The sequence below is a fragment of the Arvicola amphibius genome, chromosome 6 (assembly GCF_903992535.2).
Source record: "Arvicola amphibius chromosome 6, mArvAmp1.2, whole genome shotgun sequence".
NCBI classification, from domain to species: domain Eukaryota; kingdom Metazoa; phylum Chordata; class Mammalia; order Rodentia; family Cricetidae; genus Arvicola; species Arvicola amphibius.
In genome coordinates this window covers 11,134,281-11,158,297 of record NC_052052.2, presented here as the reverse complement: position 1 = coordinate 11,158,297, position 24,017 = coordinate 11,134,281, and the positions used below count along the sequence as shown (strand labels likewise).

The 24,017-nt window shown below is 52.0% G+C and overlaps 1 protein-coding gene across 1 annotated transcript; it reads right to left on the bottom strand.

Moving 5' to 3' along the window:
• Positions 1-207: 207 nt before the first annotated feature.
• Fblim1 (filamin binding LIM protein 1) lies at positions 208-22,804 on the bottom strand. The gene is made up of 9 exons (XM_038335081.1): positions 22,745-22,804; positions 18,632-18,683; positions 17,969-18,243; positions 13,554-13,738; positions 12,616-12,733; positions 9,264-9,433; positions 7,437-7,615; positions 5,803-5,920; positions 208-982 (listed from the first exon to the last, which is right to left on the bottom strand). The coding sequence occupies exons 3-9, from the start codon at positions 18,216-18,218 to the stop codon at positions 869-871; spliced, it is 1,134 nt and encodes a 377-aa protein (XP_038191009.1). The 5' UTR covers positions 18,219-18,243; positions 18,632-18,683; positions 22,745-22,804; the 3' UTR covers positions 208-868.
• Positions 22,805-24,017: the final 1,213 nt, after the last annotated feature.

Below are 24,017 nucleotides of genomic sequence, written 5' to 3'. Positions count from 1 at the left end.
TCTCTGTGTAGCCCTGGCTGCCTTCAAATGCAGAGATCGCCTGCCTTTGCCTCCCAAGTACTGGGATTAAAGGCACGCACCACTACACCTGATTATAAAGGTGTGTGTGTGTGTGTGTTTGTGCTCAAGTGTATGTGCCACACATGCATGCAAGTGCCCGAAGAGGCCAGTAGAGGGCATCGTATCTCCTGGAATTGGAGTTACAAATCAAGCACTTAGGAAGCTCCATGTAGATGCTGGGAAGTGAACCCTGGTCCTTCACAGGAGCAGCAGGTACTCTCAGCCACTGAGCCATCTCTCCAGCCACCAAGCTACACTCTTTTCCTTTTCCTTTTGGTTCTTCAAGTCAGGGTTTTGTTGGGTAGCTTTGGCTGCCCTGAAACTAACCTGGTAGACCAGGCTGGCCTCGAACTCACAGAGATCCTCCTGCCTTTGCGTCCAGCCCCACCATAAATTTCTTAATTTTCAAAATACACTTTCTACAGTAACTGGGGCAGGCATACTTCAAACAAACAGCTCGGTTCAACACACTAAGCTGGTCTCAGAACTTTCTGCTAGGGAGCTAAGCATCATGGCCAGAGACAAGGGCATCATCCTGAGACCCGTCCCCACAAATAGGTCAGGGCCAGCACCAGAGAGCGGCCAGAGTCCCAGTCTTGTAGTGAGGGGCCTTCTGGTCAGTGGAGGAGGAGTTGAAAGTCTGGGGGGGGTGTGGTGTACCAAGAGGCCAAGACCCCATGTCTCGGGCCCTTGTGTCTAGACACTGTGGGCTGAGCAGTGCGCTGGTGCCCAGTGAGGCTCGAAAGGAACGGATGCAGGGAAGTTAGGCAGGGAAACCGAGTCAGGGATTGGCCAGCCACAGGGCTTCTCAGCAGCACCCAGCAGCACTCCGCTTGATGTGGCAAGGCTTGCAGAAGAGGTGGTCATTCAGCGGGTAGCAGCCTTGGTCGGTGGGCTCCACAGATAGGAGGACACTGCAGTCCTGGGGAGACAAAAGCACATGAGGGACCATGCCAACACAGAGCCTTCCCAGGGGACACTCCACTCTTATGTTTCTGCATCTTGAGACAGGATTTTTTTCTTTTCTTTCTTTCTTTTTTTTTCGAGACAGGGTTTCTCTGTGTAGCCCTGGCTGTCCTGGAATGCACTCTGTAGACCAGGCTGGCCTCAAACTCACAGGGATCTGCCTGCCTTTGTCTCAGGAGTGCAAGGATTAAAGGCGTGCACCACCACTGCCTGGCTTGAAACAGAATTTTAAAGTTGAAGCTAGTTTCAAACCATATGGCCAAGGATGACTTTGAACTCCCTGATCCTACACCCAGCTTGGCTTTGTTTTTTGTTTTTAATAATTTATAATTTATTTATTTTTATTTTATGTGCGTTGGTGTTTTGCCTGCATGTGTGTCTGTGTAAGGGTGTCAGATCTCCTGGAACTGGAGGTACAGGACAGTTGTGAGCTGCCATGTGGGTGTTGGGAATTGAACTCAGGACCTCTGGGTTAACCCTGAGTCATCTATTCATTTTGAGACAGGCTCTCTCAATGTATCCCAGGCTGTCCTGGAAAACTGAGTATAACCCACAGTGGCCTGATCTTCCCATCCCAGCTTCCCGGTACTGGGAATGACAGCTGTATGCCACATATGCCCAGCTTCAGTTTTCTCAGCTGAGATGGGGACAGTAAGTCATCTTCCAAGACTGTCATTAGGATTTAATATGGCAACGTACATGACAGTCTTTTATAATTAAAAAGCACTTTCCACTTGTAAAAATAGGGTCACCCTTCCATCAACAGTAATAAAAGGCCCGGAGCACAGCGTCAGCAGCAAGGCTGAAGGATACCAAGGGCACTATGTGGAGACGCACTTCTCCTTCTTTCCCAGGAGAATTAGAACTCAGTTCTGTGCTAAACTGCTATGGTTTGAGTTTTACAGCTATGGGATTTTTTATTTGTTTTTAGGGGTCAGTTTAAGATACAGTTTAGCCTAGAGGTGGTGGCTCATCCCATCACTCAGGAGGCAGAGGCAGGAGGATCTCTGTGAGTTTGAGGCTAACCTGATCTACAGAGTGAGTCTGAGGACAGCCAGGGCTACACAGAGAAACCCTGTCGAAAGAAAGAGAGAGGGAGAGAGAGAGAAAGAGAGAGAGAGAGAGAGAGAGAGAGAGAGAGAGAGAGAGAGAGAGAGAGGGAGGGAGGGAGGGAGGGAGGGAGGGGAGGGAGGAAAAGAAAGAAAAAGAAAGAAAGAAAGAAAGAAAAAAAAGAAAGAAAGAAAGAAAGAGAAAGAAAGGAGGGAGGGAGGGAGGGAGGGAGGGAAGGAAGGAAGGAAGGAAGGAAGGAAGGAAGGAAGGAAGGAAAAAGATAAAAAGATAGGGTTTAAGCCAGGCGGTGGTGGTGCACACCTTTAATCCCAGCACTCTGGAGGCAGAGGCAGGTGGATCTCTGTGAGTTCAAGGCCAGCCTGGTCTACAAGAGCTAGTTCAGGACAGGCTTCAAAGCTACAGAGAAACCCTGCCTCAAAAAAAAAGTTTAATTTAGCCCCTGCTTGAGCCACCAAGCCTGGCTGGGCCTCACCTATCGGAATGTCACTTTGGAGTCCTGACTCACTAGGCAGCTTCGGTCAAAGTGACCGTGGACAGGAAGTTGTGGACAGGAAGTGGGGGTTATTTGCTCAGCCAAGCTTTAGGCGCCTGGTACTGGTGGACTCCGTCAGGGCTCCGGGACTAAAAACAGCTCTGGAGCTTCCTCATCAGCTGGCCAGACCTTGAACTCTTAACTGACAAAGTCAGATTACATATGAAGCTATCAACTTCTCTCCCAAATCCTCTCGGCTCTCCATTATCTTCTCAAATAAACACAAGGGAATAAATGAAATGACGTACTGGCTGATTGAGAGATCCTGCTCTGGGACGCTCCAGGAGGGTGACGAGCATAAAACTGCCACCTGTCATCGTCATCGCCAGAGGGCAGAAAGCTCAGAGCTACAGGGATGGCAGTGCAGTGAGGGGGTGGGCAGCTTGGAGCCTCATTGCTGGACCAAGTTCTGTGCCTGCAGGGTCCAGGCAGAAGGAAAGAATACAGCCCCAAGATTAAGAACTTCACCAGGAGTGGTGGTGCACGCCTTAAATTCCAGCACCTGGGAGGCAGAGGCAGGTGGAACTCTGAGTTTGAGGCCAGCCTGGTCTACAAGAGCTAGTACCAGGACAGCCAGAGCTACAGAGAGAAACTGCACCTTGAAAAACTAAAAAAAAAAAAAAGGAAAAGAAAAAAACAAAAACAAAACAAACAAAAAACAAAGCCAAAGAGGTCTTGGGCTGGAGGGCTGGTTCAGGAGTTTCGCATGCTCACTGCTTTCGCAGAGGACCCTGGTTTGATTCCCAGCCCCATATGGTGGCTCACAACCATCCACAACTCCAGGGCCAGGGGATCAGAGGCCCTTGTCAGGTCTCCACAGGCACCAAAACACACGCGGTACAAATATACACATGCAGGCAAAGCACTCATATACATAAACGAAAACGAAATAAATACATCTAAAAAAGAAAACGAAAAATAAAGCAGTAGCAGCTGACCCTTCTGATCATGTGACCACTGCTTGTCATTTCCCTGCGAGGGGCGGGGCTGTAGCAGAAGTTTCTAATCAGCTCCTCAACGGAAGCCCAGCCCCTCCCTTTCTTGGCTCTATCTCTTACCCGCCCCCTCCCAGGCACTCTGCATCCCTGACGCACTTAGAAACCTCCACTTCCTTCAGAGTTTCACCTGAAGCAGTGGGTCACCTCCAACCTCCTTTCTCTCCCCTCTCCTCTTCCCTTGTGCATGTATGTGTGCACGTGTGTGCACATGCTCCTTGTGTGTGCACACAGTCAGAGGATAACCTGCTGCTCCCGAGGACTGCCTGGAACTTAGGCAAGGAGGCTGGGCCAGCGGCCAGAGCTCCCGAGCCCCTCTTCCCAGCTCAGCCTCGCTGAGATCACAGACTGCGCCTGGCCTTTCAGAAGGGCTTTGGGGATCTGAACTCAGGTCTTCATGCCATCAGTGTTTTCTCTCCTTCTGGATTTCCTTTCCCTTCTATGCAACTGGCAAACCCATGGGGGGGGGGCGGTCTCATGTAACAGGCTAAATACCCCCTCCTCTACAAAAGTACTTTCTCCCCTTCTCTTGTGCAGAAAGGGTCTCACTGCGTGTTCCAGGCTGACCTCAAACTCAGGTTCTCCTGCCTCAGCCTCCCCAGGGCTAGGATTCCAGTCATGGGCCACCACTTCCTGCTACAAGAATTATTTTCCTTCTAGTACCTCCTGGTTAGTCCTGGTTAGACTCTATCACGGCCTTTCCCCTCTACGTCCCATTTAAATTGTTATTTACATTTTAATTCATTCATTGTGCACGTATGTGTGGGCATGCTTGTGTCGCCGGGGCGTGTGGGTACAAGGACGGCTTGCAGAAGTCGGTCCTTTCATTCCACTGTGTGGGTCCCAGGGATCGAGGTTAGGTAGCCAGGCTTCGTGGCAAGCACCTTTACCCACTAGGTCATCTCGCTGGCTCCTAAACCCCATTTTCTTTTTTTCTAGCACCTACAAAGGTTTAAGCCTGCCCAGGATCCCTTTCTCTCTGTCTATGGTAGCCAAACCCTGTTCCATGAGGCCAGGTGTGGTGGTGCACACTTTACTCTTAGCACCAGAGAGGCAGAGGCAGGGGGATCTCCATGAGTTTGAGACCAGCCTGGTCTTTGTAGTGAGTTCTGGGGTGGAGACCCTGTCAGGGTGGGGTGAGGTAGGGAGACAGGACAGGACTGGATAGACAGACCTGTTTCATGGGTTCCATCTTCTGGTTCTAGGGGCTGTCGATCCTAGCTCATCAGCTCCCAGGTTGGGATAGGCTCAGAAGGTATGTTAGCGTCAGCTGTCTATCTGACATGGTGCAGTTATCTTTGAGAGTCCCAGTCAGGGGACTGCCCAGAGCAGACTGGCCTGTGGCATATCTCTGGGGGCATTCTCTTGATTGCTAATGGATGTAGGAGAGCCCAGCTGCAGGCAGTACCTTCCTGAGGCGGGGGTCCTGGGCTGTCTAAGGAATCTATCTGAACAGATGCCACAGAGAGAGAGGGTTCGGGCCAGTAAGCAACATTCCTCCATGGTTTCTACTCCAGGCTCCTGCCTTGATTTCCCTTAACGATGGATTGTAACCCATACAATAAATCTTTTTCTCAACCAATTTGCTTTCGATGATGGCATTTATCATAGCAACAGACAATGACCCATGCCAGGCCAAGCAGGAACCTTTTTGGGACGGTATGCCCCTCTCACAGCGGGTTCCACTCTCATTTTCTTGGGGCTTCTAATGATACAAACCTGAGCTATGTGTGCCCACGTGCTGTGCCAGCCCTCAGAAAAGAAAGTAAAGGCGGGCCGGGCGGTGGTGGCGCACGCCTTTAATCCCAGCACTCGGGAGGCAGAGGCAGGTGGATTTCTGTGAGTTCGAGGCCAGCCTGGTCTACAAGAGCTAGTTCCAGGACAGGCTCTAAAAAAAAAAGCTGCAGAGAAACCCTGTCTCGAAAAACCAAAAAAAAAGAAGAAGAAAGTAAAGGCGGGACCAGGAGGCAATGATGGCTTCGGGGCTATCATTTCCTGCCGATGCTGTCGCCACGGTGAGCTAACACAGTCTTGCCACAGGAAGTGATGTGAGCTCACACTGAACTCTGATGGAGCCTCCCATGTTTTTATCCACTTTTCCTGGCCTCTGCTGAGGGCAGTGAGCAAGGGAAGGGTGCCCCTGGCCACAGCACTTTACACCACCGCAGCTCCACTCACCTCACAACGGTAACAGTTTTCGTGGAAGTTCCTACCCATGCACTCAATTTTGTAGGCATCCTTCCCGTCGCTGGGGATGATGGGATTCTCACAGACGCTGCACACGGGGGCAAATTTCCTAGAGGGAGGGGGAAGCACATGCCAGGAATGTCAGCTACTCACACCGACAACATCAGCTGGCAGAAACGGGGTGGCTGCAGGTCACCTCCCAGAGCCTCCACCTCCCACCCAGGGTTGCTAGGTGATAGAATCTGCAGGGACAGTCACAGATGTCCGCCCTTCCTGGCAGAGGCAGGAGGAGGAGCCAGTGCAGTGACTCCAGCTTCCTAGAATATAACTAGCCCAGGCCAGTGATTGACTGGGGAGTATCAGGGCTGAGGAGGATGTTGGTGGACCCGGCCATCCTTTATCTTGTACTTTGCTTAATTTAAAATTTTTTAGCATACTTATTCAGTCGTATTTGGAGGTCCAAGGACAACAAGTAGGAGTCACTTCTCTCCTTCTACCTGTGGGTCCCAGGGACTGAACTCAGGTCACCAGACTTGGCAGCCAGCTCCTTTAATCCTCCGAGTCACTCATCTGCCTTATTTGTCTATTTTCTTTGTTTACTTATTTATTTGTTTTGTTTTTTCGAGACAGGGTTTCTCTGTGTCGCTTTGGTACCTGTCCTGGAACTAGCTCTTGTAGACCAGGCTGGCCTCGAACTCACAGAGATCCGTCTGCCTCTGCCTCCCAAGTGCTGGGATTAAAGGCGTGCGCCACTACCGCCCGGCTGTTTACTTATTTTTTTTTTTTTGAGACAGGGTCTCACTTGGTAGCTCTGGCTGGCCTGGAACTTGCTATGTAGACCAGGCTGGCTTGGAATTCACAGAGATCCTCCTGCCTCTGTCTTCTGAGTGCCGCTGTTTGCTTATCTTTTGAGACAGGGCCTTACTCTATACTCCAGGCTGGCCTCAGACAGGCAGCACCAATCCTCCTGCCTCTGTCTTCACAGGCACGAACCACCATGCCCCATCTCTTCCTTTTCAAATAGGGGGACAAAGTGTGAGTCTCCTTTACATCTGTATCCGCAGTCCCTCCCTCCAGTTCCCAGGGGAGGGGGCATAGCCTAGGATCCCAAGTCAAATCCTTTTCATTTTCTTGAGATAGGGTGTCATATAGGCCGGGCTAGCCTTGAACTTTCTAGGATAGCCAAGGATGACCTTAAATTTCTGACCGTCTTACTTCCAGGTCTGGAGTGCTGGGATTCCAGGTGTGTGTCACCATGGTGTGTTTACGTGGTGCTAGGAATCCAACCTCCCCAGAGCTTTGTGCAGGCGAGGCAGGGACTCTGCGAACTGAGTCACACCTCCAGCTCCCAACTCAAGTCCTTAAACGGAAGCCTCATTGCATCTTGGTTACTGTGTGCCTCAGTTTCTACTTCCGCTAAAATGGACTCTTTCACTGTACTCCCTGGCCATAAAAAGTCCGAGGATTGCATGGATGAACCTGACAGAGCGCAGGGACTCAGAGGCCTCCAGCAGACGCCCCACGGACCATATGGGGAACCTAACAGGAAGATGGCTTCTTTCGGCACAGAACCCCCAGCCCTGCCTGGTCTTCCCCACTGCCCCAGCCCCAATCTCCTCTCCCACCTGTAGAAGTCAGTCACGCAGTACACCTGGTTCTGGTTGTCCAAGGCGAAGCTCTCATCCCCGATGCACCGGGCACAGGTAACACAGGTGAAGCAGGGTGGGTGGAAGGCCTTGCCCGTGGCGCGGATGATGTGGTCTCGGACCACCTCCCCACACTTGCCGCACTTCTCCAGAGTGTCCTGGGTCAGAGAGCCACTGTCTGAGCCAACCCACAAACATGCCTACCCTGAGACAGGAGGGGTCTCTAGCCCCCTCAAACATGCCTACCCAGAGACAGGAGGGGTCTCTAGCCCCCTCAAACACGCCTACCCAGAGACAGAGGGGTCTCTAGCCCCCTCAAACACGCCTACCCAGAGACAGGAGGGGTCTCTAGCCCCCTCCTTGTCTTCATCTCTCCCGCTGTCTTTCCCTTCCTTCTTTCAATACTAGGGATTGGATCTGGGGCCTTGTGTGTGCCAGGTAAGAACACTGCCACCGAACCACACGCTCAGTCTGAGAACTCCCTTAACAATTTTCTAAAAGGTTCTCACCCCCTTTTCTTGGTTACTTTTGAGACAGGATGTCATGTCACCCAGGTTGGGCTCAAAACTCACTATGTAGCTAAGGATGACCTGGAACTCTTGAACATCCTGCCTCCACCTAAGTATTTAGATCTCAGGTGTTTGCTTCATACTCAGCCTTCTTAACAAATTCTTTTTGTTTGTTTGTTTTTTTTCTGAGACAGGGTTTCACTGTCCTGGAACTCTCTTTGTAGACCAGGCTGGCCTTAAACTCACAGAGACCCACCGACCTCTGCCTCCTAAGTACTGGGATTAGTGGCGTGCGACACCATGCCCAGCTGTCTTTTTTTTTTTTTCCTGGGGGGGGGGTGAGTTAACAAATTCTTAAGTGATCAACACAACTATTGATTATTGGTATCTAAATTCTTTGCTTATTATTATTATCATTTTGAGACACAGTCTCGCTTTGTAGCTCAGGCTCCTTGAACTCTTCTTCCTCCTGCCTCAGGTTCCTGAATGCTGGGAACATGTGGACACCACCATAGCTGGCTTATTACTCAGAAGTGGAGGAAGGAGGGTCAGGAGTGCGAGATCACCCTATGTTGTAGTCTCAAAACCCACCAAAAGAGGCCAGGTATGGTGGTGCAAGCCTTTAATCCCAGCTCTTGGGAGGCAGAGGCAGAGGCAGGTGGATCTCTGTGAGTTTGAGTCCAGCCTGGTCTGGGACTTGAGAGTTCCAGGACAGTTGGGCTATTACAGAGACACCCTGTCTTGAAAAAACAAACAAAACGCCGAAAAGAACCTGGAAAAGGCAAGAAAATGCCTCCTCCCCCAGAGCCTGCAGAGCAAGAGGAGGAGGCACCTTCATTTGGATCTAATGACCCTGATAACTAACTATAAGAGAGAAGTGTGTTCACTTGCATATTGAATGCTCTGCATCAATCTACCAGGCCCGGGCTCCAGGGGGCGCTGTTGGGAGCTGGTGGGGTCTTAAGGAGGAGGGGCCTAAAGAAGTCTGTGTTTCTGGGGATGTGGCTTAGTCGCTGGTCATGCGGGGAATCAGTTCACACTACTAGAGTCTCCTGCCACGGTGCACTGCCTCATCACAGGCTCAAATTGGCAAGGTCATCTCAACCAAATAAATCTTTTTTTACGTTGCTGGGATCATAGCAGCCGCAGAAACCGAGTCCCGCTCCGGTCCATTTTCTCCATTCTGACTCTCAGCTGGGTCCACAGCGCCCATTCTCTTAGGAGTTCCGAAAGGAAAGAAATAACGGCCGAGGTCCGCGTGTGGAACCTGACCTGGGGGCTGCCTGCAGGGGCGTACCTCGTAGCAGGGCTCGCACAGGGGGCGCCCGTCCTTCTGATAGAATCTCTGCCCAGCGAGCTGGCGGCGGCAGGTGCGGCAGGTGAAGCACTGGGCATGGTACTGCCTCTTCATGGCCTCGACAGCCAGCTCTCTAGGGGACACAGGCTTGTGACAGAAGCCGCAGACATCTGAGGGAGGGGAAACACAGGCAGTCACCAGCCCAGGAGGGCAGTACCCAATCACCGCCCAGAATACAATGCCCAGTGTAGTGTGCCCAGGGCCCAGCCTTGAAGCCCTCCTCAACTGATACATATAGAAAGTCACGATAAGCACCAGGAAGGATGGTGAATAACGCTTGACACAGTATTATGTTGGGCACCATGATGCACAAATCTTTTTTGTTGCCGTCTTCAGGACACGGTCTCACTATGTAGCCCTGGTTGTCCTGGAATTTACTATGTAGACCAGGCTGGCCTCGACCTTACAGAGATCTCCACAACTTTAATACCAGCCCAGCCTGGGCTACACAGCAAGACAAAAAACAGACAGACAAAGCCTCCGTGGCATATAGCTTCTCATCTCCTAGAAAGTGGAGGGGGTCTTGGTGACACCAACACACAGATGATCCCGATCCAAGGTCTATATGTAAAAACGGAAGTCGCAAGAATTCTGAGAGAGGAGATGAGATGGCTCGTGGATTAAGAACACACACTGCCTTACAGAGGACTTTGAGTTCAGTCCCCCCCACCCTCATCAGTCAGCTCACAACGGCCTGTAACTCCAGGGATCCACTGCCCCCTCCTGGACTCTGAAGGTAATGCACCCATGAGTAGAAACCCTCTCCCAGAAACACACTCATACTTGTAATTAGAAATAATAAAAATCGCTGGGCTTCATGGTGCACATTCCAGCACTTGGAAGGCAGGGGCAGAGAAATCTATGTGTTCGAGACCAGCCTGATCAACAGAGCAAGTTCCAGGAAAGACAGGGCTACTCAGAGAAAACCTGTCTTGTAAAACCGATAACAACAATAATAACAAAAAGCCAGGGCTACACAGAGAAAACCTGTCTTGTAAAGCCAATAACAACAACAACAACAACAACAACAATAAATAACAAATTGAGGGTGGTCTCAAACTCAAAGATCCTACCTCTGCCTCTTGAGTGCTGGCCTGGCTAAAATAAATCTTAAGGAAAAATAATACTAAGAGATTCTCATGTTGGGTGTTGGGTTTGCACCTATAATCCAGCACTCTGAAGGCTGACAAAAGTGGACAGAGTTTCCGGCTAGCCTGGGCTATACCTTAAAAAAATCTAATTTGTGACAAAACCTACCATAAGTCACAAGATAACTGACCAAACTGAGAAAAACATTTGCCCCTGTGTCTCGCTGTGTGACCCAGGAAAGAGGACGCGGCATTAGATGAAGCTGTGTCTTCAGTGCCTGGGGCAGGTTCTGGGCAGGTTCTGAGTAAGCAGGTCACAGCTCAATTAAACACAGCACACAGTGCCAGAGAGGTGGGAGAGGCGGTTAGAAAACAACTCAGCCCTGCTGGGGGCGCACGTAGGCTGGATGACTAAGGCAGGTGATTTGACAAAAAAAAAAAAACGCAAGACTCAGGGGAAAAAAAGTACTTTTTTATAGGGTACTTCCTCTTCTAGGAATTTACCCCAGAAAACCCTGCACATGGTGAGGTGAGACAGTTAGGTGAGTCAGCTCGGCTCAGTTAGGGCAAGAAACCACCTACAAATCCATCAGGAGGCAGCTGTGTAACCCACCACACCTAGGTTCAGCCTTTAAAAAAAAAAAAAGGGCAAGGAGCTGCTGCACAGCCTGATGCGAAACCTGCTCAGAGACACACCGGGAAACCCAGCAATGAGAGCTGCTGCAGATGGGATCCCCAGGCCCAAAGCTCAGTAGGTAAAATTAGAGACTTGTGGGTGTAGAGGGGGGTGTGCGCGCGCGTGAGCACACGTGTATTTGGGGGGGTGGGAGGTAATGGAGGAACAAAGTCTCACTGTGTACCCCCACCTGGCATAGAACTTGCTATGTAGACAAGACTGGCCTCAACCTCAGACATCCTTCTGTCTTGGCTTCGTAAGTGCTGGGATTAAAGGTGTGTACCACCATGCCTGGTTTTTGTTTTTTCAGACAATGTCTCCTGTAGCTCAGGGTAGCCCCCAACTTACTATGTAGCTGAGGATGACCATAACCTTCTTTTTATTTCTAAAATATGTTTTATTATTTTATATGTATATATATATTTGCCTGCATGGTATATCTGTGTATGACATGCATATCTGGTGCCAGAAGAGGGAATCGGATCCCCTGGAACTGGAGTTACAGGCAACCATGAGCTGCCATGTGGGTGCTGGGAATTGAACCCCGGTCATTTAGAGGAGCAGCCAGTGCTCTTAACTGCTGAGCCATCTCTCCAGGCCCAATCTTAAACTTCTAATCCTCCTGCATCATACACACAGGCATGAAATAAACAAATGAAAAAAAAGGACTAAAAAAAACCCCTTAATTTTCATTGATTGGTTGTGTGTGTGTGTGTGTGTGTGTGTGTGTGTGTGTGTGTGTGTGTGTCTTGTGTGGAGATCACAGAGAACAGCCTCTGAGACTCTGTTTCACCACAAGAGCCCCAGGGATCGATGTGAAGTCATCAGTCTTGGAGACAAGCCGTCCTGCTACCCATCCCCCACAATGAAAAAAGAATTAAAAAAAAAAAAAGAAAGCTGAGCACAGTACCTCTGTAATCATAGCACTGAGGCTGAGGCAAGAGAATTGCCACCACTTTGAAGCCAACCTGACTTCACAGTGAGTTCCAAGCCAACTAGTGCCAGCTATAGAGTGATGTCTCATCTCAAAAACACAGAGAAAAAGAATTTTGAAAGGGCCAAGCCCTTGCCTCAGCCTCCTGAATCTTGACATTCAAGATTCAGGAGGCTGAGGCAGGAGGATCTCAAACCCAAGGCCAGATTTGGCTGGAAAGAGACCTTGCCTCAACACAAGCAAAGGTTAGGGATGTATCTGGGGCGGTACAGACTGTGATCTTCAGGGGTGAAACATTGGCTTCTACCTGCACAGTGGCACACTGTAACCCTAGCCCTCAAGAGGTAAGGCAGGTGGAACATGAGAAGGGCATCCTCGGCTACTTATCAAATTCAAGGCTAGCCTGGACTACATGAGATCCTATCTCAAAACCAACAACAAATCAGAAGCAAACACATGGCAGCCATGGACATTCAGTGGTTGCACGCTTTATGGACAGTCTCTGTCACGCAAGCAGGGGACCCTGCTCCCCCATTTTCCATGAGAAGCCCATTCTGGCCCCAGGAGACCTAGAGCCCAGACCTATGGCTGTACCTGTGGAGGCCTCTCTCTCTGGAAAGGTGACAGGCTCTTCTGGAGGAGGGGGCAATTCCTCTTTCGAGGGTCTGAGGTCACTGGGCCGAGGCTGGACAGAAGATTCCTTTGGTAGAGCCTGTGGGGACACAAAATGAGGAGACAGAAGAGAGGTCAGCTGGTAGGGACCCCACCAGAACCTCCCAGCTTGGCTTTTTTGTCTGGGTGACTCCAATAACAATTTGTTACATTGTACAGATGAGGAAACTGAGGCTGGAAATGCAAGTGTCCTGCCTCTATAGTTTAGCAGGAAGGTTGCTATGGCAGCAAGAGCTAGGACTTCCCTGCTCCCTGCCTGGGGCTCCCTCCTCCAAAGTGACTCTCTCCTGCTAGCTAGGTAAACACTCTATCACTTCTAACTATATCCCCAACATTTTATTTTTTTACCTTTTAGTTTGAGATAGTCTCAAAAGTTGCTCAGGCTGGCCTTGAACTCACTTTGTAGTCCAGGCTAGGCCTTGTGATTAGCCTCCTTAGTGTCTGGGATTATGGTCCCACAACAATCAGGCCCAGTTTGACTCCTGTTTCTGAAAACATCCTGGGAATGACGTGTCCCACCCACCAACGCTGAGCTAGAGGGGACAGAGACCTTGACCCTGGACACCACTCCCACTGACAACCCTCTCTAAGAAGGGCAGAGGATTAATTGGCTTCATACATGGTGTGGAAATTTGGGTTGGAACCTCTACAGGTCTTGGGGGCAGAGTGGGTAAAGAACTGAGGGGGCAAAGGACACATCCAGGGAAACCCCAGTTTCTACCAGCTTTGGAGCCTGGAAGAGCTTTGAAGACCAACTGCCTTCAAACAGAAGGGACAAAATTATGCCCACCTTGATAATGCTGGAAAGGCCAGGTCCCCTCCCACGGCCAGGAGCCAAGGCTTGGGGACACTTGCAGTACCTGTGTTAGAGGCGGAGGTGGGGGCGGGGGCAGGTGTAGTTGCTCCAAGTCAGAAATGAGAGATGTCCCAGTCAGGGCAGGAGGCTCGTCTTCTGGAAGAGGCAGGTAGGCCGGAGGGGGCGGTGGGGGAGGCAGGAAGAGGTCTATGTCCTCATCATTCAGAGGAGGAGGCGGGGGAGGGCACCCTACAGTGGAAGAAGAGAAGGGTTGCCCAGATTCCCACCGGGCTCAAGGACTCCTTACCCAGAAGGCCAAGCGGCAGTGCATAGAGGCTCGGTTCTGGTTCCAGGCCTAGGTCCACCCTGGACTACAGTCTCTGTCTTGCTATGGGGTCTTTGGCATGAGCGTCAACTCTTTGAGTCTTAAATTGTTCCTTTGGAAAGTGAGGAACGCCAGGTGGTGATGCATACCTTTAATCCCAGCACTCGGGAGGCAGAGGCAGGAAGATCTCCATGAGTTTGAGGCCAGCCTGGTCTACAGAATGAGTTACAGGACAGCCAGGACTGCATAGAGAAACCTTGTTGTTGGGTGGCGGTGAGGGGTGGGGGTAAAGAAAAAAAGAAGAAAGCTAGGCATGGCGGTACTACTCTTGGAAGCTGAGGCAGGAGAAGTCGGTTTGGGCTACATGGCTCTTGCCTATAACCCTGGTATTTGGGTGGAGGAGGCAGAAAGATCAGGAAAGGAAGGACTAGATTAAACCTTGATGACCAATTAAAACTGGATCTGGAGAGGAGGAGCTAAATAAATACAAAATAAAGCAAAACAAAACAAAAGAATGTTTATTAAACAAAAACAAAAGGAGTGGGCTGGAGAGATGGCTCAGAGGTTAAGAACACTGACTGTTCTTCCAGAGGCCTTGAGTTCAATTCCCAGCAACCACATGGTGGCTCACAACCATCTGTAATGAGATCTGGTGCCCTCTTCTGGCCTGCAGGCAAACATGCAAGCAGAACACTGTGTACATAATAAATAAATAAAATCTTTTTAAAAAGGGGGGAGGAGGAAGAGGATACGCCATCGTGGGGACTTAGTGGGTAAAGGAACTTGCTACCCCTGACAACCTTAATTCGATCCTTAGTACCCAAAGGGTGGGCGGGAAGAGACTCCTCCAGGTTGCCCTCTTACCTGAGGCACACACATATAAGTAAAGGCAGGGAAAAGACGCTGACCACAGAAGGACAAGTACAGAAAGCTCTAGACTTCTCAGAGTTGGAAGACCCGGGCTCTAGCACTGGGGCCCATGCTCAGCTAATTCCCACAGTCACTTCCCTGGGGTCAGATTTCCCAGCCCAGCCCACGCTTCTCCAGGGTTGAAGGGACCTTACAAATAGATGTGTGTTCTAGATGGGCCCCCGAGGAAGCAGCAGAATGGCAGAATTGTGGGGGTGGGAGTGGGGGTGAGGTGGGGTTGCGGGTGGGAGTGAGGGTAGTTGTTTAAACACAGATAGATGCCTAGGGGCTGGGCTACACTTGCAGTTTCTGGTAATTTCCCCACTGCTGGTCTAGGGCCAGACTTGGATCACTGTTGTGGGCCAGGAGTCTCACCTCCCGGACCAGAACAAGTGTCCTGTAGTCATTCATCAAACGGACACAAGAGCATTAGCAGGTTCAGGTGTATCTGCGTGGAAGGAAAGCTCGGCTCTCCTCTCTTCTCCCCCTTTTCTGACTAGTTCTCATCACAGCACCCAGCTTCTAGCTCCCAATCCTTCCTCAGCCACCCGAGAGCTGGGATTTCAGGCCTGTGCCACCACACCCAGAAGGAGAAGAGCTCCCGCTGCACTTGGCGACAGTCAGTCATGGATTTCAAAATAGCTAACAGGATTCTGAGCATTCCCACCACCAAGAAAAAAGCATTCGAGGCAGCCGGTTACTCTAACCTGATGATGACATGCTGCCTACAGACTGTAACACACGCTACAGCATCCCACAAACACGAACAATTACTATGGGTCAACGGGAGTGTGTTTTGTGGGACACAGCCACTGCTCAGGGGGCAAAGGTGCTTGCTGCCCAGTCTGAGGATCTGAGTTCCATTCTCAGGGCCTACAAGGTGGAAAAAGAGAACAGACGCCTACAGTTGTTCTCCAAGCTCACATACACATGCCTCAGCACACATTCAATAAATAAATGTAACTTAAAATTGATTAAAAAAATGGGGGCTAGAGAGGTAGCTCAGCAATTAAGCCAGGTACTGCTCTTTTTTTTTTCCCAGACAGGGTTTCTCTGTAGCTTTGGAGCCTGTCCTGGAACTAGCTCTTGCAGACCAGGCTGGCCTCAAACTCATAGAGATACGCCTGCCTCTGCCTCCTGAGTGCTGGGATTAAAGCATGCGCCACCACCACCCAGCACCATGTACTGCTCTTATAGAGGATCCGAGTTCAAGACCCAGTACTATATCAGGCAGCTCACAGCAACCTGTACCTCCAGGGGATCCTGCGTCCTCTTCCGGCCTCTGAAAGTACTGCACTCGCATGTGCACAAACCCACGCACAGATACAACCCACACGCAGATGCATGCACACACAAAAATGAAATAAATCTGGGGCTGGTGGGTCTACAGAGTGAGTTCCAGGATAGCCAGGGCTGTTATACAGAGAAACCTTGTCCCCAAAAAAACCAAAGTAAATGAATGAATGAATGAATGAATGAATAAAAAGATTCACCACAAAGTGTAATAAGTACCCAGAAAAGCAGAAAAAGGCAAATTAAAACCTCAATTCCACCTCTGAGGTGGGGCCCAACTGTGTTGGAAAAAGCCCCGAGGAGACACTGGTATGACTGACCAGCTATGGGAGTTTGGGAACCAAACTCTATGCAAGCTTGCAAGTCAGAATCCAGCTCTCTCGGAGGCATCGAAGGCTGTATTCTCTCCTAGCTATGTCTCACTTCTGGGACGATGAGCTGAGGAATATCAGCAAGAACTCAGATACTCTATAAGAGCAGCACATGGCCGGGCGGTGGTGGCGGCGCACGCCTTTAATCCCAGCACTCGGGAGGCAGAGGCAGGCGGATCTCTGTGAGTTCGAGACCAGCCTGGTCTACAAGAGCTAGTTCCAGGACAGGCTCCAAAGCCACAGAGAAACCCTGTCTCGAAAAACCAAAAAAAAAAAAAAAAAAAAAAAAAAAAAAGAGCAGCGCATGGTGGGGAGAGGTGTGAGCTGGCTCAGCCGAGAAAGGAACTTAACGCCAAGGCTGATGGCTTGAGTTCGATCCCAAGGACCCACAGGATGGAAGCTCTCTTTCTTCTTCTCTCCAACTTGCTTGGATTGTCCTCTCTCCTCCGTATATCACACACAGAGACACACGCAGACACACAGATACACACACACACACACACACACAATTAAAAGTGAATCATAGGGCTAATGGAATTCCCCAGTGGGGAAAGACACTACCAAGCCTGATGACCTGAGTTCAATGCCTAGGACCCATACAGGGACTGAAAGGAGAGACCACCACCCACAAGCTGTCCACTAATGTCTACACACACACACACACACACACACACACATGTGCATACGCACACACACTCACACGCATGTGCTCCAGCACAAAGAAAGAAAGAAATCGCACAGCAGGTAAGCCGTGATGTCCAAGAACAAAATGAGAACGTCTTTCAAATCCTCCAAGCTAATTTCATCTCCGGGACTCCATAATTGTTTCCACTTCCCCAGTCCGGCATAGGCCTCAGAGAACCCTCCTCAGAGCAGCCACAGAAAGAGCTACCCCTTCTGGATGGCACCGAGCTCCGTCATAAGGCTCGCTCTTTTGACATTTGATACGCTTTGTTCTCGTCCTTCCTTCTTTCCTTTCTTTCTTTTCAGTTTTTCCAGACAGGGTTTCTCTGTGTAGTCCTGGCTGTCCTGGAACTCGCTTTGTAGACCAGGCTGGCCTCAAACTCAGAGATCCTTCTGCCTCTGCCTTCCAAGTGCTGGGATTAAAGACTTGGGCCACCACCGCCCGGCTCGATATGTATTTTTCAATTGTTACTTTACTTAGTGTGCTTGTGTGTATCCGTGTGTATCCGTGTGTGTGTGTGTGTGTGTGTGTGGTCAGAGGACAACCTGCAGGAGTTGATCTATGTTTCCACCTTTGCGTAGGTTCTGAGGATGAACTCAGGTCCTTAGGCTTGTCCAGTGAGCATGTTTACCTGTTGAGCCGTCTTGCTGATCCTGTATTAATGCTCTTAATCCTCACAACTATACTTCGAAGTTTCAGACACTGAGGCACAGAGAGGTTAAGTGACCTGCAGCATCACAGAGCTCAGAGGAGCCAGGACTCAGGTGTGGGCAGGTGGGTTCCATAGTAGGTCCGGTACAACAGTCAACACCTGAATGAATGAGTAACCTGGAGCCTGTTCTTTCCTCCCTGCCTTGGTTCTGTCTCTGTCCTGATCCCCTTCGGGCCACTCTTACCTCCATTGGAGAGCTGGGGTGGGGCTGCGGGGAGCGAGGCAGTGGTCCTGCCAGAGGGTGTCCAGGTGTTGGGGTTCCTGCTCAAGCCAGTCCCAGGGGTCTTCGTGGGAGCGAGGGTCTCCCAGGGCCGGGCGTGTCGGGCTTCACAAGCTGCCTGGCCCACTTCCTCGGTCACAGCCACATCACGGCGTGGGGGTGCCAAGGTGATGAAAACAGAAGAGGCTACTCTCTTCTCGGGCTTGGAGGCCATGATCAGAGAGCACCTCCTGCCGGAGCTGGAGGCACAGGGGTTGAGGTTGACGGGCTATCCCACAGGCCCAGAGGCTCCTTTCTCTCTGTACCGTACCCACCGGTACACCCAACTCCACTGGAGACAGCGCTGAGGCAGGAGAATGGTGAGCTCTAGGCCTGTCTGAGTCAGGCAGTGAAAAGGGAAGAAGGGAGGAAGGTGGGAGGGGCAGGGGACGGCCTTCAGAGAGGCCAGGTGGCCACCAGGTGGCCAGATCATGGGGCCTACAAACCCTGAAGGCCCCTCCCAGTGGCCTATGGACAGCCCTGCAGCAACTCAGAGATCACCTTTCCTGGCCACCTTCTCCAGAGCCCAACCCAGGCAGCTGACAGACTCAGGCTCTGATACCTGACAACAGCCAGCTCCTCCCTCACCTGAGATACCGATTCTGTTGGGAGACAAGGTCCAAGGTTCAGGCCAGCTCCACTGGAAGGAAACAGAAACAGAAGAGCAAAGGATGAACAAAAGACAGGACCCACTGTTCCCATGCTGCCCCGAGCCCCCAGCAACCCTGTTATCACCCAATCTCACCAATGGATGAGAAAACCAAGAATCAGAGACGTCAAGTCCCTTGTCCAGGGTCACACAGCACCAGAGCTGGCATTTCAGCCCAGAGCCACACACTTGACCACTCAGGTCTCTTCTGTCCTCTCCACCCAGACCCAAACCAGCAAGTCCTTGATGCTGCCTCAGGGTAGAATTTTGACTCTGCTCCATTTCTAAAAACCATGCCCTGGCTTCAGAACCAACCAGGCTCGTTCTCTCCCTCTCCCTCTCCCTGTCTTTCTTGTATGTGTGTCCCTAATCTTCCCCTAAGCATAAATCTGATTCTTTCTCTTCTCTCTTTTTTTTGGGGGGGTTTCAAGACAAGGTTTCTCTGTAGCTTTTGGAGCCTCTCTTGGAATTAGCTCTTGTAGACCAGGTTGGCCTCGAACTCACAGAGATCTGCCTGCCTCTGCCACCTGAGTGCTGGGATTAAAGGTGTGTGCCACCACCTCCTGGCTCTCTTCTCTTTAAAAGTTGTTCGAGGCAGGGTTTCTCTGTGTAGCCCTGGCTTTCCTAGAACTCGCTCTTTAGACCAGGCTGGTCTCGAACTCACAGAGATTCTCCTGCCTCTGGCTCCCAAGTGCTGGGATTAAAGGTGTGCACCACCATGCCCGGCTATTTTTGTTTTTTTCTTTTTTTTTTTTTTTTTGGTTTTTCGAGACAGGGTTTCCCTGTAGTTTCTAGAGCCTGACCTGGAACTAGCTCTTGTAGACCAGGCTGGCCTCGAACTCAGAGATCCGCCTGCCTCTGCCTCCCGAGTGCTGGGATTAAAGGCGTGCGCCACCACCGCCCGGCTATTTTTGTTTTTTTTCAAGACAGGGTTTCTCTGTGTAGGCCTGGCTGTCCTGGAACTCTCTTTGTAGACCAGGATGGCCTCAAACTCAGAGATCTACCTGCCTCTGCCTCCCTGAGATTAAAGGTGTGTATCACTGCGCCTGGCCCCTCAAGTTATTTTTAAACACCTTAGTCTTTTCTCCCCCGAGACTGTCTTTCTCTGTTGGAGGACCCAATCAGCTTTTCCCTTTCCAGTTTCCACAGAGTTAATTTCAGCTCTTTGAGACCCAGGTCAAACTCACCTCCTCTTCCATGAAAGCCTCCCTGACTCCCACCCTAGGGTGATCTGTGGCTTCCCCCGGGTGAGGAGGACAGCTGTCTCATTATGAAAGTGTCTGATCCCCTCAGGTAACCTTGCCTGCCTTCAGCTGTCTGTATCAAGAGCCGAAAAGAAGTTCACGGAGCGGGTGTGGAAGCACAGACCCCGGAAGGCGAGGCCCCTTCATTTTGTGAGGACCAGGCAGTCTCTGAAGGCAGCAGCCTCTGGGGCCCAGGTCTAGGTGGGTCACTGCGGGTGAACTGGCCACAGAAGTCCTCCCTGGCACCCAACCATAGTTCCCATGGCTAAAAATGTGTCCTTTATCTCCCTTCTTTCTGTGTGGGCCACCATGATAGGACCGAAGCCCGGTCACAGGCGCTTGGAGAGGAATTTAGTTAGTCTCAAGCAGTGGAGCTGGACAGTGTGCGTGAGGGGGTAACAGCCCCAAGAGACCCTGAGGGCAGACGTGGATCCCATGCGGTCACTCACAGGTTTCCCTATGATTCTTCTCTCTCTCTCTCTCTCTCTCCTCTCTCTCATCTCTCTCTCTCTCCTCCTCTCTCTCCCATCTCTACTCTCTCCTCTCTCTCTCTCTCTCTCCCCCCCTCCCCTCCCCTCCCCCCATTTTGTTTTCCAAACAGGGTTTCCCTGTGTAACAGTCCTAGCTGTCCTGGAACTAGCTCTTGTAGGCCAGGCTGGCCTCGAACTCACAGAAATCCGCCTGCCTCTGCCTCCCGAGTGCTGGGATTAAGGCGTGCGCCACCACCACCCGGCCTCCCTATGATTCTCAAGGTACATCAGTACCCATGGACTCTCACGGGAAGACTGAGAAAAAAATGCCCCTAAAATATCTCTGGGGGCACCAGGTAGGATCGCACACACTTTTAATCCCAGCACTCCAGAGGCAGAGACAGGTGGATCTCTGTGAGTATGAGGCCAGCCTGGTCTACACAGTGAGTTCCAAGATAGCCAGGGCTCCATAGAAAGATCCTTTGAAAATACTTTGAAGCCAGTAATGATATAATACAAACCTGTAATCTCAGCACTCAGGAGGCTGAGGCAGGAGGATTTTCATGAGTTCATATTGAATAGAATTTACTTTTTAGCAGTCTTCAGAATCGGAAGAGAAACCCTAACACTGACATTTATAAATCCAAGAGCTCAGACCTCAAACCTTGGTGGTAGGGAGGCTCTACCACCGAGAATTCAAGTGCGTTTCCCTGGCCCTCAGGCCTATCAGAGAACTGCGCAACTTGGAAGTCCACGGGCATCCCTGAACTTTTTCTTCCCTGGACCATACAAGTCTCCCCCCCCCACCCCAAGCCACTCCCCTTCCCCCAAATGACCCAATCCAGACCAGCTTCTTGCGGTCAACACATTCTAGGCGGGTCCCCTGGGGCAGGCTGTGTGACTCTTCAGGAACCCCCCTACCTCCCCCCTCTCTGACCCCCCCCCACTCCATTCCGCCCGCTTTTTCTGAAGCATCCAGCATGGAGGCCAGATGTTCACAGCTGGGCAGCCATACCCGCCCCTATCGTTCGTTGTCAAGCAGCCCTGGGGATCTCGGGTTGGAGATTTTCAAAGCCCTGACAGGAGAGCCTGCTGGCTTCCCTCTGGTCCCACTGGCCCTGAGTTCACCCTGGGGTGGGGGGGAAGGCGCTGTATGACAACTTCCCAGCCGACCCTCCACCCCCATCCTTCCTCCCCAGAGGGCAAATCAGACACTCGGATCCAGTTGGGTAAGCGGAGAAAGTGGGAACAAAGGGAAGGAAAGTCATTTCCTGTCAAGAGGAAGGAAGGAGGTTGAGAGCCGGCCAGTCAGCCAGCCAGCCAGGGTCGGCTTTAGGTAGGCTGCTTGGAATAGTCCCCTCGTTCTACAGCCACCTCGGAGTCACTTCTTAGCATCGCTCTTCCACACAGCCCCACAAAGCAATCTGAGTTTGGGGCCAGAATTAAACTTTGCTGGAGGAGGGAGAAAGTGTACATTCCGCTCACTTCCACAAGACACCTTGCAGTCTCAAAACGGTTGGGGGGGGGGGGGTCTCTCGTCCTCTTTCCCACTCCAGAGAAGGAAGAGGCACAGAGCTGGGTTCTCTCCCACCGTGGCTCGCACTGGGTGACCTTGATGCAGTCACCCAACCTCTCTGGGCCTGGTTTTTTAGTCATTCAGTGAATAGAAATTTGCCTGGAGGGTGACGGCGAGGACACCAGCTGGTCATTCAGCCCCAGAGGGCAGGCGGAGCCCTGGGGCTGGAGGACAGTGGTCTCCATTGTTGAGAGCAGGAACCTGGGCGCTGCCCAGCCTCTCCCCTGGGACCTCAGGTTTGGGCTAGAGGGGGGGGAGTAGCTGCACACACCTTGAGGATCACCCATTCCCACACCCTGCCAGACCGGGCGAGGAGACCCCAGGACCCTTCTTCCCCTCTCCTGACCAGAGCTGACAACAGGGCTCCAGGGCCATGGGAGCTCGGGAACCTCCCGCGCCCTGGAACAGCAGCGGAGCGGAGCAGCTGGCCGGGTCACTGCGGCAATTATAATTCAATCCATGTGCGGAACGCTGTCCTCTTTGTGCAGGAGCTTCCGCCCTGCTCGCCCCGTCTCATTTCAGAGCAGGGACAAGACCCAACCGCACCGTCCCCGCCCGCAGCACTCAACCTCCCGGAGTTCCCAAAGGTTGAGATCCTGGGACACACGGGAACAAGAGAACACAGGGATAGTACCCGCTCCGAGTCCCCCAGCAGCGCCAGGCTGGGTCCACCGCGGTGGCCGAGATTTGCCCGTGCGGTCACCTACGGGTGACCCTACCCGGGAGTCACGGCTGGGACCCCCCCACGCCGCGCCCGCTTACCTGCTGCGCGCCCCACGCCCCGGCCTCCGCCGGCGATGCGCCTCCGCCCCTCGCTCCCGCCCCGGCCTCCCCTCCGCCCCGCCGCCCCGCGCGCCTTACCATAAAGGTGACGCTCGGGGAGGGGGCGCGGGCTCGCCCTACCTGCGGCCGCGCCCCCTCCTTTTGTTCCCGCCACTCCTCTCCCCACTTCCTGTGGCTCCTCTCCTCCTCCGTTGCCACCCCCACCGTGCACGGGGGGGGGTTCCTTAGCCACCTTCCCCTTAGGTCACCTGGATGAGCGGGCCCCACCTGCCCCATCTGGTGAGGAGGGGTACTTAGACCCAGATTGGCTCTGAGGTCCTTCAGGGTCCTGGTGAGGCTAGACGCATGACCCGGGGCCGTTACTATCCTACTACTCTTACTTACCTTACTTCTTACTCCGTCTCCCTAAACCTCAGGTTCTTTAATCCCTGAAAGAGGGTTCCCATTGCCCACCTCTGCAACTTGGCCAGGAGTTAGAGTTGATCATGCTAAGAGAATCAGGGCCTAACATAGGCTGGGGTCATGGGGCCTTTCAAGGAATGCCAGGGGTAGGGGTCCCCAGAGACCCCAGTGAGGCAAGTCACCTGGGTCTGCTATCCTGGGCTGTCACTGCCTGCCTGGACCTGTTAATCCTTCTAGAAGTGGGTCTTGGGTCCTACAGTGGGAGGAGGCCCCAGCAGGAGGCGGGGGGGGGGGGGGGGGGGGGGAGAACAATCAAAGTCACCTGTTGGCTTCCTGGCCCTGTTACAGGCCCTGGAGAAGCAGAGCCCTGAGGCCTGGGGCCGGGGTTGGGGCTGGGCTGTGCAGGTCCCAGGAGACCTCAGGACAATTGCTGGGGACAGGAATCTGGGTCTGATTCCCAGGCAAGCAGATTGTTCTTTTGATTAAAGCCACAATGAGGAAGGGAGCAGGGAAGAGCTGGACCCAGAGTCATCTGGGGGTAGCCAGGCAGGATTGGGTCCCCTTCCGCAGCCCACAGCCAACCACTCCTCAAAGTGGTCCTGGGATTGATGCTGAAGGGACCATGACATCAAGAGGTCAGAGTGAGGTACCCGGGTGCTCAGCTCCATCCTCCTCCTCTTCCCCACTAAGCCCCGTTCCCCTTTAACAACACCCCCCCCCCCCCACGTTGTCACCAGCTTTTCCATTTGGCTCTTACTGCCAGTGTGGAGTAAACAAAGACGTCACTACAGTAGCTGCCGTTTCTAGAGGTGTCCCTTGTGGCCCTTTCAAACCTTTTATTTAACCCTTC

Coding starts and splice junctions, on each gene's coding strand:
- Fblim1 (XM_038335081.1), bottom strand. CDS start 18,218: ATGGCCTCCAAGCCCGAGAAGAGAGTAGCCTCTTCTGTTTTCATCACC. Junction 9,434..12,615: donor AGAGAGAGAGGCCTCCACAG/GTACAGCCATAG, acceptor CCCCTCCCTCAG/ATGTCTGCGGCTTCTGTCAC. Junction 7,616..9,263: donor TGTGCGAGCCCTGCTACGAG/GTACGCCCCTGC, acceptor TCTCTGACCCAG/GACACTCTGGAGAAGTGCGG.